The sequence below is a fragment of the Anser cygnoides genome, chromosome 13, assembly GCF_040182565.1.
Source record: "Anser cygnoides isolate HZ-2024a breed goose chromosome 13, Taihu_goose_T2T_genome, whole genome shotgun sequence".
Taxonomy (NCBI): domain Eukaryota; kingdom Metazoa; phylum Chordata; class Aves; order Anseriformes; family Anatidae; genus Anser; species Anser cygnoides.
Window position 1 is genome coordinate 4,025,444 of NC_089885.1, and position 18,549 is coordinate 4,043,992.

An 18,549-nucleotide genomic window follows, 5' to 3' on the forward strand; every position below is an offset into this window, starting at 1 on the left:
GAGATTCAGACGAGCAAAATAAATGGCTCCAAGAAGTACATTGCTCGCCAGCCCTGAATATAAAAATCTGTGCACAAATATTTTCAGGAGCACGTCTTTAGACAGCAAGCAGCTGTGTACATGTGCAGAAACACAGCTAGAAGCCATGAGAAGGTATGATGAACAGCCATTTCACTGCTTCCAACAGAACCCTGAGCAGCAGCCCCAAAGAGAGAGACTCGTATGAGAGCTAGGAGGCTTCAGTAAAAGCAAGAAGCATCCCTGACAACACCCAAACTGCTGCTGAATACTGCACTGCAAGCATGACACCAGTGGTGATAAGGACAGCAGCTTTCTCGTGCAGTGCCGGGTCAGTGCAAGATGCCCTTTCTGCGAAGCCAAAGCCCTGCAGGACAATGTGCACTTGGCATCACAGCAGCGTACTCCAGAGGTGTCACTGTTTCTGTTGTGCCACCAAACCAGCCAAGGCATTTATTTGTTCCTTCTGTCCTGCCCTAAGCAATAGATGGATGGCAAGCAGAGCTTTGACCTTAGGTCATAATCAGCACATTTGCTATTTGAAGCCTTGGCTCGTATCACACAACTGTTCTGGCTACAAGTGCATTACATGTTACTGTGCTACCAACTTGATAGAAGCACAAGGCGATTATTCAGCTCCTACAGAAGGGATGATCTCAGCATAGATAAAGTTTGCCTTAGAGAAGGTTTCTTAGTGAGATTCTAAGCTCAAGATGAGTGCTAAGCCTTCAACCCTCTTACAGCAGCTCTTTTTGACAATACTAAATAAGACAGGCTGCGCTTTCAAAAAAGTTATCCTTTCTCAGCATGCACCAGCAAGTTTTGCATGCACCAGCAAGTTTTCAAGTGTAATGAACTACATGCAGAAGTGGAGAAAAATGGGAAAAGCTGGACTGAGGCCATTTTGAAAGTGCAACTGCTAACAGTTATTCCAAAAACTGTCTCTGTGGGCTGCAGTCAACTATTTTGGTTGTTAGCTCTACTGTCTCAAAGTTTAGACTTTGCTACTGTGCCCAGCTTTCGTGTTTCATGGGATTTACCATTATTCCAGTAGGAATTTAATGGACTGCATGCCTTGCAGAGTTCACTATATATTGTGTTAAAGCAGGCCTTTAAAATCAAATGCATGAACTTCTTGCTACTTTATGGATTAAAAATGATCTTCCTCTGCTTCAAGACCTACTCCACCATGGTAAAATGAACCATGGAAGAGCTTCCTTCCTCTGGCTGTTCCACGGGGAGCTCTCCCATGAGAGAAGCACCTTTTGTTCTCTTGAAAAAAACAAAAAAAAAAAAAGAAATGTATGATTACCAAATTGCCTTCACAGCCACGTGATGCCCAAAAGGAATTTTTCATGTCAGGTTACCTGCAGGGACCATACCACTCCTAGTGTGATGGACAGGATGAGCAAGGAAATAGAACCACAAGAAGGTGTTTTGTTATAAGGGATGTAATTAGCCAAGCTCTTAGGAAAACAGCCATAGAAAACAATCCCACAAGTTACCAAGGCTTCAATATTGGATTACACGAGCTTCAGCTTTCCATACAAACTGCAACACACACACATTGGGTGGGGACTTCAATATGCTTCCTACAAACCCCGCACTCCCAGCGCACACCAGGCACTGTACAGCTCCAGGGTGGATCCTCTCCTGTGATTACTTTAAACGCTCCTGGACAAGATTTTGGAAAAGACTCCCTGGGGCATGACAGGATACAAAAGCTTGGAAACACTTCCTGGAATATCTCACACAACCCAAGAACGTTTGCACTTAAACCCCACTGAGCAAAACAAAAAATCCATTCAGCTTTTTGTAATGTTTAAACTGAGGCAAAAACTCATTTCAGACTAGAGCAGCCCAGCATAGGAGAAGGGCATGAATCCACTATGTGGGCACTCCAACCACAACACAAGGGGGGCTCTGCCCTGCCTAATGGCCTGAGCACACCGGGAGCTCAGAAGGGAAAATCTCTACAGCTTCAACTACTTGTTGTCTCTCAAGTATTAATTTCCATCTACAGTCTGCATTTTTGCCTTTACTCACCATGCCTATACTATATTTGGATTCAGTAAATGCTTACTTCACACTTATTTCTGATCCTGCAAAGGACCTTTTCTTCACATGAAATCATCCTCTAGAAATAGGTCCAAAGTCCACTTTTAATAAAATATCTGAACCATGCAAGTACCTCCAGACCTCTGACCAGACCCTGAAAAAGACTCAGGAAACAAATGAAGGCACTTGAACAAGAAAGCTCAGAGCTCTGACTTCCATCTTTTTCTCTTACAGAACTAGGACAAACAAGTCAGGCTGCCCTTCTGCATCTCAGTTCCTCAGCAGTAATAACAACTTCTTCCACCTTGACATGTTCAGACTGTAACTTCCCTGGGCTGGAAGCTCTCTTCGTACACATTTGTATGGTGCCTTGCACAGTAGGATGCCCGGTTTGGTCAGTGCCTCTAAGCAGTGACAAACATTAACCTGGGCAAGGTGGGGAATCCAGCTTCTGGGGGAAGTGTCAGTTCCCTGCTTCACTGAAGTATCACAGCCTCCACCAGGGGTGAATTTAACTCAGGGCTGTGCTGCCTTCAACAGCCAGGCGTCTGCCCTGGGCTTGGGCTTCGGCTCGAGTCACAGCTCACCGTCCTTTGCATTATGTCAAGAAAAAGCTAGTGGGGCCACACAAGAAAGCAGCAGAATTATGGAGCGGACTAAAAATAATCTTTTGTCCCACAGAGAGCTCATCTGTGGGACAACGGAGACAAGAAGTTGCAACCCGAGTTCGGAACACATAGCCGAGCATGGAGTTTCTGAAGACGTCTTGCTGCTGAAGTCAGTGTGTAGCATCTGCTTCCACCTTTATCCAGCCCTCCTTTCAAAGGAAAAGAGCAGTCAGAGCTGAGGCAGGGAGGATTTGCCATCTCATTGCAATGGGTCTATAAGCACGTGGGTGCTCAAAATGAACCAAGGAACAAGTCACCCCGTCAAAGGCACGAGGATTTTAGTAGAAACTTGAATGACAATGTAAGCTGCCCTAATATCAACGTGAACAAGGCTGGAAAAGATGGCTGCTTTCCTTTTTATCATCTTTCATATTCAAGTTCTCACAGCACCAGATGCAGAATTAACTGTTACAATGGTAGCTCAGCAGTAATCTATAAAGGCAACTTCATGTATGTCCTAAAGCCTCAGTCACCAGAACCCCTTATAATATGAAGTTCAGCTGGTGCTCTTTTCCAAGATTCACTTATTGACCAGAACAACCATGCTAGATAGCAGCACTTGGGCCCAACACTCACTCCTGACTTAGCAAAGAGAGCGTGCCAGTAGAGGATGCTGTCAGCAACTGACCAATAAGTCAGGATCAGCTGTAAGAGGGAAGTAATAGGATGCTGTATTGCATTAAAGCAACATGTAGATTAAGGAGGAATGCAGTCCTAGAAAATGGCAGCATGTACTTGGGCACTATTTACAGATACGTTAAAACCGATGATGAAAACTGGGGGGTCAAGATTAAGATAATGACTGCAGTGATGGAAGACTGCCATTATAAGTGAAAGGGAGAGAGAAAACAATGGTGGATTTTGAAAGAAGGTCACTGGGAGACATGGACATAGACAACTCTGGCACAGGAGGCAGCATGGAACAAGCAGCAGTGACAGGTGAGAGCTCAGCAGGCAGCAGAAAGCACTCTGTAGTTGGCAGAGTCCTGGTGGGCCTCCAAAATGAGAAGGTTTTAGGGTTCAGTACTGGAAAGGACCAGGAGGCACATCCCAACTGATGGGTAGGAGAGATGTGATCAGAAGAATAGAAGAGATTTCACTCGTTCCATTTCTGACAGATTAGGAAGTAAAACATTTATCCAGAACTTCAGGAGAAAGGCCCCTAATGCCAGGTGAGGAAAGCCTACAAAGTCTGGCTCTGGAGACCAAAAGGGTTACTTCCAAGGACCATTTAATTAGTAGCACACCGAGTGTTTTTGTTCACCTGAAATACATGCTGTCTCAAGGTTACTGACATTATGCAATATCACCCCTCTACCCTACAGAAAGAAGTGCACTCAGGCTACACCATATACACATTTTTAATCATGCTGAAGTAATCAAGTACGAAGTGTGATATGAAAGAATATTAGTAATTTACAAGCGATTGCAGATCAAACGGAGATTAACCCCTCTTTCATGACTTTTTTTCCTAGGTTCTACTTGTTTATTGGAAATTACAAGAATAGTCACAACTTAAAATCACAACTTAAACTGCTTTAGATGCTCTCAGTCCCCAACTAGAAAGCTAATTTATATGGGAAACATACTGTTAGTACCCATCCTGTGCTTGTATGCCACAGTGTAAATACTCTGACGTTCTGTTCCCATGTGTACCTAGCACACAGTTATGCGAACACCCAAGCTAATAGCATAGCTTACCACAAGGTTGGCTGCAACCACAGTATTAATAATCAAAAGCAACGTCTCTTCAAGATTGCTTTTCTACAAGATGCATGGGGCATTCCAGCAGTACGGGAATGTTATCATTAAACAGTCAATAACAGCATACAGATCTGCTGTTGCATTTTGAGACACTGGATTCTTTTGTTTTCATTCTGCTCATTGTATTTTCCTTGCTGATGCTCTGCTGGGGATACCACAACACAATCCCATTCTGGTTTTGGTGACACGTCTTCAGTGCTGCTTCCAGCTACTGCTTTGGCAGAACCCAAATGTCAGCACATCCTGCCTGTACCCCAACCAGTAAAAATATATATATTTTTTTTTTTCAAGAATTAAGTACTTATCTGCAGAAAGAAAAAAGTGAAAACCAGGCATAATAATGAAAGGCCCGTTAACTTATGACAGAAAGCAGGAAGGGTGTAAGAGAACTGCATTTTCTCCTACAGAGTTACTCCTGAAGACATACACAAAACCTAGGACAAGCAGGACTGAGAGCTGTCATTAGAGAAAGGCTGTAGCCATACTAAAGGGAGCACAGAAACAAAGAACAGAATCTCTAGAATTAAGGGAGGCCACACCTCCATTTGACAGCTGTATGGTAACTCAGCTGAGAATAACTCCACTAGGACTGCGTCAGCTCTCTGAAAGGCACCAACTTGTTCCCAGTAAAAATCTTCTACGAAAACTGGTATCATTCCATTGTGTGCTTTTCCCCACAAAGTATCTTGGGGAAATGAGTATCCCACTTGCAGATAGAGAGACCTAGGGAAAGAGGCTCAAGTCAAGGTCACACAATGACTCGCTGCTGAGGCTGCCCCTGCAGTTCCATGGCTCACACAGGCTCACAGCCATTGTCTTATTAACAGCAAAAGCCCTGTGGTTTTTCTAAAGTAGCCAAATCAGCCAGGTGATCTGCTTGGAAGGAAACAGACCAGGGAAAAGCACCTCTTTTCTTGCAACAGGGTACATCCAGACAAAGGATGGAGTATTTGAACCGTTCCAGGCAGAGAAAAGCAGTCGCTGTGGGTGTCCTCCACGCACCCTGCTCAGGCTGTGCCGCCGGCAGAGCACGGCCACGCAGCAATTTCATCCTGGGCATCCTCCTGGCAGCACCCACCTGCTGCAGAGGGAGCTCCCCACACACAGACACAGGGGGCACTGAGCTCCGTGGGAGCAAACTCATCCCAGACAGAAGGATGGATTTTTGTCTCATCCTTCATCCCACAGCTTAAGTGATGCCCAGGGGAACAGGCAACACTGCCAGCCCCTCTAGAAGCAGGAAACGCTCAAACCTGCCCTGAGCATCCCCTGCACACTCACATCTTCCATGCATTAGATGCCTTTCCACAGTTCCCCACAAACCTACCACAGCAGCCCACCCCACAGCAGCCCCTACCGCACAGTCCCTGCAGAAGCACTCCCCAGATACACCCACCTACACTCCCCCCATCTGAACACTTGTACCTCCCCTCCATACACAGCTCCACACAGGAGCCCCCGGCACTCTCCCTTTCACACACAGCCACTGCAGTGCACCCCGAGCATGAACCCCCCCCCAAGGAATCCCAGTGCCTCCTCCGCAGTTAACCCTCCTTGCACATTCTTCCACACAAATGTGTAAATCCCCAAATTTTGCCAAGTGCAACCCCCTAAAATCCATCTCTGTGCACACGCTTTGTTCATTAACCCCCCAACACACTGCGCAAGCGCCCGACACACCCCTCCACACTCCCAAATGCGGCGTGAACCACTCACACACCCCTTCCACGCCCCCACCATGGGCACCCTGCATGAACCCCAACACTCTACTCCACTCCCAACACCCCTGCACAGCCCAGCCCACGCCCTCCCACACACCTTGTGCATGAGCCCCCCGATGCACCCCCCAGACTTCATAAATCCCTGCCACCCCCATCACGCACACTGCATGAGCCCACCCACCATTACACACACGCTGCATGACACCCCCAGTACCTCCAAGCCCAGCAGAGGACACCCCCAGCACCTCCCCTTTCTCCATTCACACCTATCCACCCCAGTGGGACCCCCCCTCGCAGCCTGGACAGCCACAGGGACACCCTCAGACGGCCCCTGAGCGCTGGATACAGCCATGTCTCGCCAAGAGACAGACACGCCCCTCCAGCTCCACATCTGCTCCAGATTAAGCTTGCCAGGTGTTCCCCAGGGGCTGGCACCTCTCCAGGGGTAAAAGGAGATTGGGCAGGTTCAGCCCAGAGGGGCAGAAGCATCCCCGAGCCCCTAGGAAACGTGACCTTAGCAGCAGACTGAGTGGTGCAGCCCCCTCCTCACCCCGCCTCCTCACTGCACCAGGCAGCGATGCTAATTACCTTCCTCCAGCTCATCCATGCTCCCGATCTTCCGCGCCCCATCAATGGTGTAAATGTAGCGGACTCCCTGAGGCAGGTTGATGTTGTCGGACAGGGAGCGGGTCAGGTCAGCCAGGAGAGCATCAAAACTTCGGAAGCGGTCAGAGGACACAGCGTATACAATCCCCTTGAAGTAGCGGTCCCCGTTGCGATAGAAACGCACCTTCTTGGCTTTCTTCTCATTGCTCAGCGCCTGTAAGGTCCTGGTTCTGTAGAAGCTACAGTGAGCACTGTGAGTGGGGCTGGGCAGCCCGTTCATACGTGAGCCTCGCATGTTTCTGGACGCCTTGTCTCTTTCGTCAAAGTGTCCAAAATCAAGTTCCATAGTTTGGTGAACCCTAAAGATCTGAAGCTGAGCAGGAAGATGGGGAGAGAAAGAGTGTGAAGGGGACAGGTTAGAGCCAAGCAGAGCCACAAGCCAGAGAAAAACAACACTAATGCAAGCGCTGTGTCTGGAGCAGGACAGATGTATTTGGGAAGCGTCCCCTCCCCTGACCCAGATTTGTATCGATTCTAGGGGCTGAGGGTAGGAGTGGTCCTGGCGTTTTGAAAGGGATCCAACTACTGGGGGCAGGGAACACATTTCTAGAGAGCAGTCTGCTCCTGCACCTGGGAGTTTTCGAAGTGCAGTAAAAGGGGACTCGGGGCCAAAAGGGACACATGACAGTTGCAGCTCGGCCCCAAAAAACTCATCCAAACACCGGTTGGCAATGAATTAAACCTCTGAGCCCTGTGAGGTTTCCTTTGGCAACAGAAAACAAGGAGATCCCAGTGAGTCAGCCCTTCAATCTGTCGAATCACGGAAGGAACCAGAGCATCTGAATATTTAACGTTAGAATAAACTGGCATTTATGAAAGAATGGTCACAGGGGAATAAGCAGTTTCTTTGTGACAGCCTGTTCAATAAGGGTTAGCAATGAGATCCAGCCCACCCTTCCCCCTATCCGCAGCCCCCTCCTAGCCCATCAATCAATTCCCAGGACCAGCCTACATCTCTAAGAAGAAATGACTGGAAAGAAAAAATCTGTCATTGAAACGAGGCTTCTATGAGCTCTTTTCAGCAGCCTGAGCCGCTTCTGAATTGCATTTCTGCTCCCGTTTAATGAGGAGGAGAAAATAAAGGGGCTATTTCCAACCCCCTTCCAGCCTTAAGTGATTTAATTGCTGGAAGTGCCCCTGCCCAAGGGACACGCCGCCCCTGCCAGCTCACCTTTCATTGTTCTGAGCACAGGGGGCTCCTAGCGCAGGGGAAGAGCAGAGAAAAGCAGGGACTTGAGCTGACAGTCATTAATCAGGAATTTCTGCATAGCCCTTAGTTTATACCCAAGAACAACCTTCCTCCCGCACCAAACCCCAACACAAAAGGAGGAGGAATCCCCCAGCCCTGCAACAGAAAGATTTCCACTCCCTTGGCACAGCCAGGAACATGCAACTCATGTATGTTGCTTGCATGTTAACACGGGGCAGGAATTGGATTCACAGCCCGCACTCGGCAGCCAGGTATAAATGTAGGAAAAGCTGTTGCTATCTCTTCCCCGCCCCTCACATTTGCCAAAACTGAGCTGCTTGCCTGCATTTTACAATGTCACCGTGACCTGTACGTGAAAAATCATTGTCCCCAGCCTGCGGTAAAGCAGATGACAATGCAGGCAATCCATAGAGAAACCCCAAGTTCAGAACGTTTTCCCCACGATGCTAGCTGGGGTAGATTCAGGCTTGTGTCATGTGCTGAACAATGAAACATCCAAGCAACTTTGGGAATGAATCAGAGGATGCAGGGGTTTTGTTTTAAAAATGCTTTGCAGATGCTGCAAGATACTAAGAGAAAGATTCCTCCTTCCATCTGACATCTGTTACTTTTCTGCATGCAAGTCACTCGAAAGAGCTCTACTCACCGGTTTTCAGCGCACAGGGTGGAGATGCTGAGAGAAAGAAAACCAGGCTCACTCTGCCTTTGTTGTCTGAGCTCCAAGCAAGAAATTCCTGCCAGGGTGGATGAGACGCCTCCTAGGTCCTAGTGCCTTGTTCGATCCCTTCATGGTAACTTTGCCTCGGTGGGTTTTACTCTATCATCATTCAGCTGCTTGTAGTCTTCTCTGTATCTGAGGGGGGAAAAAAAACAGGGTGTGTTCTTTCCAGCTCTGGATATGTTAATAGACAGGTAAACAAAGAGTTTAAAGGGGCAAGTTTGGAGCCTGTGTTCTGAAGGGAAAAACATTCTCCTTAGCTCTAGCTTCACCAAGAAAGCATCTGGCCCCACTGAAAAAAAGAGCTTAATTAGACTGATGCACCAATTTTATAGGATTACCAGTACAGGGAGGTCATGGCTACAAGCCTACGATGTGTTACGATGCTGGCACAGGACGCCAGTGTGTTAGGAAAGCAACTAAGAAAACAGTTGACCAGTGGCACTGGGCCCAGTCTTGCTGCTGTATGGGTTTTACACAGCATTCATGGTTTACACTGGCAAGCAGGAAGAGACAATTCACTTGGTGGTTCTGCATGCAGTGGCCCTGAATAATTTTTCTCCGTTAACATTGGACATAAGCCAAAGCCAGGGCTCTGAATTCATTCAAGTACCCAAAGGGGTTGGGGATGGAGTCAATCGCCACAAGCTTAACCCAACAGATTCAGCCTGGCTCAAATCCCAAACGAAGAGAAGATTCCACTGCAGAAGGATTCAGCTGTCGCAAAATCGCAAGAGGCTCCTTCCCTGAGACAGCAAAATCTTTCACCTGCTTTCTGGACAAAGATTTCCATTCTGCCAGGGGAAGAGCAACACTGCAAGCCCCACTCCTGACCCTGCTGGTGCTGGTCCCCTCTTTATGTTAGAAAAGAATAAGCCTTGGAAATGGGAGGGTCTACCCATCTGTAGAAGGAAATCTTTCCTAACAATGCTGTGTCTGTTTTGAGTGAAAACATAAGATTTTGTCATTCTGGCGCATTACTCATTTATACAGAAAAATTTAGTATTTATTCCAGCTTTGTCTGCCTTGTATATGACAGTCCAGGAATGCTGACAAATCCACTAAAAGCTCCTCTTTGTTTCCCCAGCAACTTTCACACATGACATTTGTAAAGTTTCCTTACTTCCTGAAACCATCCTTTTATTCATATAAGGTTCCTCTGCACCCTCTGCAAAAGCTGTCGGCTGCTCCCCTTTGTGCTTGGTGGGATCACTAAAGAGGAAGCCACAGATCTGCTCTCCTTCCTCAGCAACTAGCACTTGAGGGGACCACAGGAGAGAGCAGGAACTGTGCTTCTCAGGGCATGTCAGTAGGTCTCTACATGCAGATGCAAGAGTTCAAGGATTCTCCTTCCCATTCCCAAATTCGAAAATATCTGGACATGCATCACCATGTGCTTAATCAGTCCAGGATTATCAATTCTTACCTATAGTACTGTTGTAACTATACATGTATTCATATTTTTTAAATGCAAAGGTACAAATTATTATGCATGTGCTAAGTGCAGTAAGAGCAAGAACAGAGAAAAACAAACTTAGTCTTCAGTGGTGCGCATAACTTAGACACAGAAGAGGCAAACTGTTTGGGATCGTGTCTGAGGCATCTGGATACTAGTCAGGGGCAACGTGGCAGGATGACAAAATTCATGAAGTCGGTGGAATCGTACAACTTATCTCCCAAGTATGACTTGTTTGGGGCATGCTGAGGACAGCACGTGGTCTCAGACAGCACTAACAGGTGGCTTTTGACTTCTTTCCACATTTGAGACCATGCCCACTGGTAAGAAGATGAAGTGTGTGGATATGGACATGCTTGCTTAGGACACTGCCAGAAGCTTTTTGAAGCATGGGCACTTGCTTTTAAAAGCATTCAGATTTAAGCAGAACTACTCTGGCAAGAAACCCGGTATTTGCTCCTGGGCTACACAACGTGGCATAGAAATAACCCCTTTCTTGGTGAGTGTAAGGGCCTACTTCTGACTGGTTTTATTGGTCAGGCAGATGAGATTCTTCAGAGCCCCCAAGGAGTTTAATGCTGGTCAAAACATACTTCAGAAGAGAATATCCTCTGAGACACTAATCTGAACCATATTAGGCAGCATGAGATATTGAGAATTGGAAAATATCTTCCCATCAATAACTTCATCTAGATAAAAGGGAAAGATAAATTTAGCTTTTCATATTAAAATATCTGCTTTAAATCAGGTGAATCATCTTTCCTCCAGGAAGCTAGCATTTAAACTTCTGCCTGTGTAACTAAATCTGGAAGAAGACGTGTTTGTTGACATTGCTGGGCAACTGCGGTACTTTGGAGAGAAGCAGACTGCAGGTAAAAGGGATTTTGTGACTACTTCTCTGCTAACTTCTGTACATATAAGTAGAAAATCCAGTTTCTATCATCACAAGTCATTCTTAAGTTCTTTCTATGTCAACACCACCACCCTGTTGCTTTGCTATATACCATCCTGAGCTCTATAAAATAATTCTATCTTGATAGCACAGCACATTTTACCCATCAGGATGTAAGTTTGGGTGATAAGCAGCTGAAGTCTGGCTGCACCACAGATGAGAATTCTGGAAAAAATTAAATCAAGCAATCATTGCTTTTGAAGGAAGTCTTGGATCATCGTACTCCAGTCAGTCTATTTAGATGCACATGTTTAATTACTTTTCTTATTTGAACCTCTGTGCTTTTGGACTGCTTTCAAAATGTCATCCTTGATCACTCCTTTCAAAGCCTTGTTTGATGAGATCTTATATGCCAAAGCCCCCTGAAATCACACGTGATCATTTCAGGGCTCTGCTAAATGTGTCAGAGCAGTCAAAGACTAAGGCCCATAAGGCCAGCGGCTCACTTTTGACCCTATAGAGCAACAGGCTTTAAGCCTGAATTTTCAGAGGAGCTGACAGTTCCTTGAAGAGCTATCCTGTATTAACCTATAGAGTTAAGTCCCTCCTACATGATACTGCGAGCTAATAAGCAAGGGGGACTTGGCAGACTTTCACCACATAACATTTGTTTCCTTTGGAGATTTATTTTTACAGGGACCACACACATCTGAAAGTCTTTTAAATACCAATGCTAGTAAGCCAAAGTCAGCTTGCTGCTGGGGAGAGAAGGGTGGAGGAATACCTCCACAGCATGGCTTCACCACTCTGAGCCTTGTAACCTCTGCAGAGGCGGTTCAGACTCAAGTCACAGATAGCCTGAATCTTTAAAAATCCCAGGGAGCAGCAGGGACAAAGCTTTCTGCCTGGGGAAGGAGGAGAGGGTGCAAGCTGAAGCTTCCAACTGTTTGGCTGAGCTCTACGGCCACCTCCAGCAGCCAGACCGTGTGGGGCTCCTCACCTGCACCTCCCAGCACCAGCACCCCTCAGATGGGACTTGTCACTGCTCTGGAGCCAGCCTCCAGATCCCACCAGCTGTGCTGAGTCAATGTTTCCATGCTGCAGCCCTCTACCCTTGGCAAACACCCCTCAATTTCAGCAGATTACTTTGGCTTCAGATAAACTTCTGCTGAAATTTGGGAGAAATGGGCCATGCATGCTCTGTGGGATCAACAGTACGCATGCTGCAAGTGAAAAGGCCATTCCCTGGGCTAATAAACCCTTTGTAAGTATCTGGAAACAATGCAGCTCATAATGAGTAATTCAATGACTCACTGAAGACATTCCCTATACATCCAGATATGAAAAAGCACTAAAACACACGACCGTCATTCAAAGAAAACCTTTTGCACTGGGTTTCATCTGGCTCATCCCCTCTCTATTACAAGCAAACCATCTAAATCAATGTTTTTCTTCTGCAGCTGAAAACAAATTTCCTGATAGCAGAAAAAGCAACACCCCCACCACAGTACCCCATGTTATCCCATACAAATCCTGCCACATCCAGGGGGTTCCACAAGCCAAATTTTGGTGGCAATCCAGTGGCACTGTTTTTCCTTAACAGCAATTTGCAAAGCTTGCAGAAAGCCATGGAAACATCTGCCACATACATTGCCTCTACCCTGGGGGAGATGCAGAGCCTCACAGAGGTTGACAGTACATTTTTGCTGACCAAACTAAGTATGATATATGGCTTGCAGGTTCTAGCTAAGGTCATGACAGATGGGACCACAAGAAATCCAGATGTCTCCTTTCACAGAGGTTGTCCATGGGCTGCATCATAACAGTAGACTCATGACCAAGACTAGAAGTTTCTAGATAATTGACCTACAAGACTAAAATTTTAAACAGATGATGAAGAATGCCTTCTGTGGCCTCAGTAGTCATTAGGAGCTTTTGAACTCTGAGAAGATATTCAGCACAGCACAGGACAAAGACTATAAGTAATAAGAGGACAAATTACACCAACCTGGAGTTCTCAACCTCTGAGGCTCATTTTGAACTTTGGAGTTGCAAGAAAATCATGATCATCCTGTATGATTGGCAGACTACAGGCCTACGAAGTTTACAAGAGGAGTAGGAAGGCGAGCTCAATGCTCTTGGTTTTGAATCACAACTCATTCCAGTGCGTGAAGAAGTCCCTATCCTATACAGATCCTCCTTTTCCATAGTCCTAAGCATTTCTCACATCCACGTACCCTAACACATTGCCCATAAGTACTCTCAGTTGATGCCCACACTGTCTTTGGAGCACACAGCCCTTATTAGTAGAGGGCTCACCTTCAGCCCATGATTGTGCCAACACACCTGATCTCCAGCAGCAGCACATGGGAGACAAACTCCCAGGGAAAGTAGAAGGCTCTGAGGAAACCTGTCTGCTGGAAGATGAGCAATCAGTATTTAGAGCGCTGATTCTGGCTGAGCTCAGCTGCTGTGCAGAGATGCTGAGCTGTCAGCTACATAGTAGAAATAATTGTCATTCAGCTTGCTCACCTCTACTAGTATAACAGCTGAGATAGAGGCAGCTCAAAGGTTTTTACACTCTCCAAGAACGGAGAGAGCAGAGTGGGAAAGTGCTTTTTGTGCTGGTGTCTGATTGCTTTCAGGGGATGGTTCCAACCTGTTTTGCCCTAAAAAATCACAGAGAACAGTAGCAAATGATTTTTTTATGGCTGCATATACTGCTTAGCTATTTTGCTATTTTTCTTCAGGCATACATTTATCTAAGAAACTGATAATCATTGCTTTGAATCTACACTGAAATTTAAAGGTAGATACAGAAATTAACAAATTTATTTTAATCTGAGATGTTATCTGCTCAAAACCCCATACAAATTAGAATACATGAGCACACAAAGATTGTTGTTAAAATACCAATGAACACATTCTTGTTTGCATAGATGTAGTCCCTCACTCTAGAAGGACACAGACTCATTACAGTCAGCCAGAATGAAAAAAATACGCTATAGCTGAAAAAAATACACTACAGCTGACATCTCCAGTCAGCTTTCTCCAACAACCAGATCCAACTCTGCAGACACCATGCTAAACTGAACCCGATTTCCTAGATTACTACAAGGCTTTGGAAAGCTGGGCGTTGCATGCAGGAGCCAGCAGCACCGTCTGTTTGTGGTACAAGGCATCCTTGAGTACTCTAAGCATGTGAAGGAAGCAGGTTTCAGAAAAATGTGATAGGCAAAGTCCTGCCTCTAGCAGCTATCAATGCATCCAGGGATTTTAGATACCTCCTGAGAACCTACTAAGAGCTACATGTAGGTTTTATCTCTGAAACAAAGGTTAAGGTATGGAAACACTTCAAGACACTGCCTTCCAAATAGCTGTACTTAAAAGCACTGAAACTCTGATCTGAACTTCAGCAGCTCATCTGCTCCCTGCATGCATGCCAGAGTTGTGCTGACAAGTGAGAGATGGCTTCAGGCAGAAGTTCTCCTGAAGCTGACACCAGAAACTCCACTGTTGATTCTGATGGCATTTCATCTTCAGATTATGCATGTTCTGTTCATTATGAACTCCCCCCCAAGTTAAGATAAAGTTATTACATGTCACTGGCCCAAATCTCCAGGTTGTGGGCTACTTCTGCAGACATAACCCTGACAGCCAGTCATTAAAGTAGGGCTTGCCTTACTTTTAAGCCTATACAAACCCAGTCACCTCTGGGCTGGTCACGCTAGAGAAAATTTCTTGTTCTCTACTTTATGTACTTCCCACATTCCACTTTGGGATATCCATTTTAGGCCTCCTTCCTTGCTTCTTCTATAGAGGTATGAAAGAGGGACCTTGAGAGAGGGCTACTTTTACTGTGGGCAGTGCTAATCACAACAGAGTGGATTACCCACATCACGCACACATCACTCTCACAATGCAAGTAGCACCAGCGCACTTTGGTTCCCCGTGAGGCTGGCAGATGTGACAGGAAATATCTGTGCGCCACAGATGAGAGTGACTGTGTAAGTTCAGTGCACAAAAGGTACCTCCACTGCGCCTCGCAAAGCAGCAGAGACCTGCGGAGACCCATAAGAGCTCATCTGCTGGCAGCAATCATCATCAGGACCTCAGTGCAAACCATTCTTGCTTTGGGCCACTTCCTTAGGCCATAGGTGTCTGTAAGACAACAATGATGCCACCCTGTGGCAATACTGAGCATCAGGAGTGAAAAAACTGATCCCTATTCAAGCGTTAATCAGTTAGGAGTGACTGCCGCTCCCAAACGTGCTGTTTGGTCCCTAGCAAGAAAGGGAAGGAAACGGGGGTTGATAAGCAGTCACCATGCTCCAGCAGCAGTGCAGTAGCTGTGGGCCATGAAATGCCGGGAGGGACTTGCAGGCATAACAGCTGGTCTGGTTGTTTAGATGAATTGCTGTGGCAAAAAAGAAATGAATGACCTCTCCTTACACACTTTGCATTTCACACCCTCCTACCCGCTTTGCGGAGAAGCAAGATGCTAGAACAGGAAAGATCTTGGCTTTCTGCCTTGGAATTATGCAAGGACACTGCAAGCTCTAAAATATGGTCACTTCCCCTCAACTCAGTGAGCGGTAGCATCCACAGAGGTCTGTTCCTTACCCAGATACAGAACTGATGGCCATATAATGAGTATTCATCATCATAACATGCAGTGTCTGCACAGCATCACATTACTTCCTGCTAGAAGCGATCACCTGTGACCAGAAATTCAGGTAAACCTGAACAATACAGCTAGTACTTAATTACGATGATTTAATTCAAGGAACTAATCTGATAGACTTGTTTTAACTTCCTCGTAGCAATCCAATTCCTATAAGCTGGCTATTTTTCGTACAAGTTTCAGCACAGACTATACATTTGCAAGAACCTAACAACATCACCTGCAAACTCAGCCTCAGGAAGCCCACCTGAGCCTGAGTTTGAGTTCTCAAATCATCCTCAGTGGTTGGTCAGGCCCAGACTGCTGCTTCTTGACAATGATGCAGCCAGATTTACACACACCTTTTCCAGTTTGCACAGCAGGATTAAGTGATTTATCCCTAAACTGGAAAAGGAACTTTTTTTTTTCCCATTACAGGATCTTCAAAATCAGAATGCCCCTTGCTTAAACTGTACCAGTTTATGCTTTGAGCTATTCTGTGAGGAAACAAGCTCCAGAGGCAGAGTTTTAGCTTAGTATTACATTAAAACATTAATTGTGATGTGACTTATTTGATTCATGTCAGATGAAATGAAGGCTTTGCAGAAGCTAAATTATTGTTTTGTTTCATGTAGCCTGTTGGGTGGTGATGGTAAATCATTTCAAATCGGAACAGATCCTAGGAACGGTCCCCAACGGGACAACAAAGCTTTCTTCTCCTTAGTGCAAGGCCTGCTAAACCAGCACAGGCAATTGGTTGAGGAGCTTACACTTAGAGAAAATAAGTTATCAGGCAGTTACATTTCAGGCTTGCTTGACCCACACCCCCCTTTGTAGATGCCCTTCTCTTTGCTCCCCCCAGTAGGAAGCAGTTAGAGGCAGTGCCAGCAGATGGCAACCCACTAAGAGGTTTGCAGTGCCTGGTGGAGCCATGCTGGCCAGCAGCGTGGGCAGCCCAAGGCAGCTGCCTTCCTGCCTTGGCAAGGCAGCAAGAGGACCTGAGAAGTTTTGTCATTGCAATTGAATCTTGGAAGGAGATCAGAGGCTCTGGAGGATATCCAGCTGTTTGGACTTTACTTCAGCCACTCTGCGGTAGAAATGCCTCTGCAGTATTACTAACAACCCATTCTGATAGTCTAATTCATTCCCTAAAATTTGTGGTAGCCCCTCAGTGCTAAGGCATGGGAAGCTCACACACGCAGGTGGCTACTGATTGGTATGGCTCAGGGTCAGTCTCCCTTTTTACTTCCAAAACCTTTGCAGAAGGGCAGTTTCCTTTAAGCAGAGCCTTCTGAAGTGCACGCTTAAATTCACACACACTGGCATTTCAGGCAGATTATACAGCCACACACAGACCATTTTCTACATATCCCCATGCCCGAGGTTTCCTTTTATCCAGCTCTAGGAGAACCTCTACTTTATGCTGTAAATTACTGTTCAGACATTTCCCTCCCTCTGACAATTCATGGCACGAGGTATTTTAGGGTTTATGTGCAGAAAACATTTTGAATAGTGTTTTAGGTGTTCAGATTCTTCCTAGATGTTTAAAGGCTAGGGGTTAATGGGTCTGATGGTCCTTGCAAAGCTAAAGTGAAAGCTTCTTTAGTAGGAGCAACACTTTATTCCAGCCCATAGACACAGGAACAGGGTGTCCAGGTACACATCAGAACCTCAAGGACCAGAGCCAGAACACAAATTCAGGCAAGCCACAACCCACTCTGCATCCATGTATCTGGCAGCAGCTGAGCTGGATGCTGACAGCCAGGAGAAAGATGCTGCCTGCCGACCACGCCTTGCCAGCCTGGCCCCCACAAACAGAGCACAAGCAGAATATTATTCCCCTCATACGGGAGCCCAGCCTTTTCTAGAGCCTGTGCTTTTGCATTTACAAAGGGAGAGTTTAGATCTGCGACTGCGAAAACCGATCAGTCTTCCCAGCAATTAAACCCTAAACCCAGACACGTGCTTCAGGAACTTGAGGTTTTTGTTTTGGTTTGGAGAAGGTTTTAAGAACTGAAAAACATGATTTTTTTCCCATATAGAATGGTAACTCCCAAGCAGAACTCAGCAGGGAAGTACTACTGAAAAAGCAACCATTTTGGAGTCATTAAGGGGGAGATGAGTAAGCTGTCTAGCAAGGGAGGAGATTACAGCAATATCCTGCTAATTAGTAGGGGAGGAGACAGGAGGTCCCATTCATTGAACTACTGCTTTTAATTAGGATCTGGAGTCACTGTGTTGGAGGGCTGCTTTCCACCCCCTCATCCAGAGGAGATGTTAGCAGTAGTTTTATGTTAATTTATGTTGGCCAAAAACCTAGCAATTTTAGGAGACACAATTAGATTTCAGAGGACAGCTTGTTAATATTCATTTCAGCTTCTATAAATACATTCCTAATCCACTGCAGGATTTAGCAGGCTGTGGATGTGTCATTGTGCACATTAGATTTGTTACAGAGCAGGGGGTTGTGTTAGGTCATGTGGGTCTCTAAGAGAGGAGTGAGCCCACGCTGTGACAGGGATGGATGATAACTCGCTAGCTGTCTTGTGGAAGGTGGTATATTTGTGTTTATGCTAGAGTGATAAGGTACTTGACAGGCCCCAGGACAAACACACGTCTCAAACAGCTGCTGCAAGTACAGTCTTCATCTTCGTCTCCTGGGCTTCCCATACCAACTTCAAGTTACTGTTCCTAGCAGAGCAGGCAGCTCCCAGC

General features: G+C 46.1%; 1 protein-coding gene across 19 annotated transcripts in view; it reads right to left on the minus strand.

The window, feature by feature from the left end:
* Positions 1-18,549, minus strand: part of DCX (doublecortin) — a 125,734-nt gene that overhangs the window by 75,003 nt on the left and 32,182 nt on the right. For 8 of the 19 annotated variants that reach the window (XM_067005361.1, XM_048070635.2, XM_048070634.2 and 5 more), the window contains 2 exons: positions 8,752-8,958; positions 6,818-7,208 (listed from right to left, as the gene is read on the minus strand). In XM_067005361.1, the coding sequence (XP_066861462.1) occupies positions 6,818-7,181 (364 nt within the window). In that variant the 5' untranslated portion in view covers positions 7,182-7,208; positions 8,752-8,958. Of the gene's footprint in view, positions 1-6,817; positions 7,747-8,066; positions 8,717-8,751; positions 8,959-9,164; positions 9,319-9,591; positions 9,669-18,549 lie in introns of those variants that run through there. The other 11 variants (XM_067005353.1, XM_067005356.1, XM_067005358.1 and 8 more) reach the window with 8 other exon arrangements.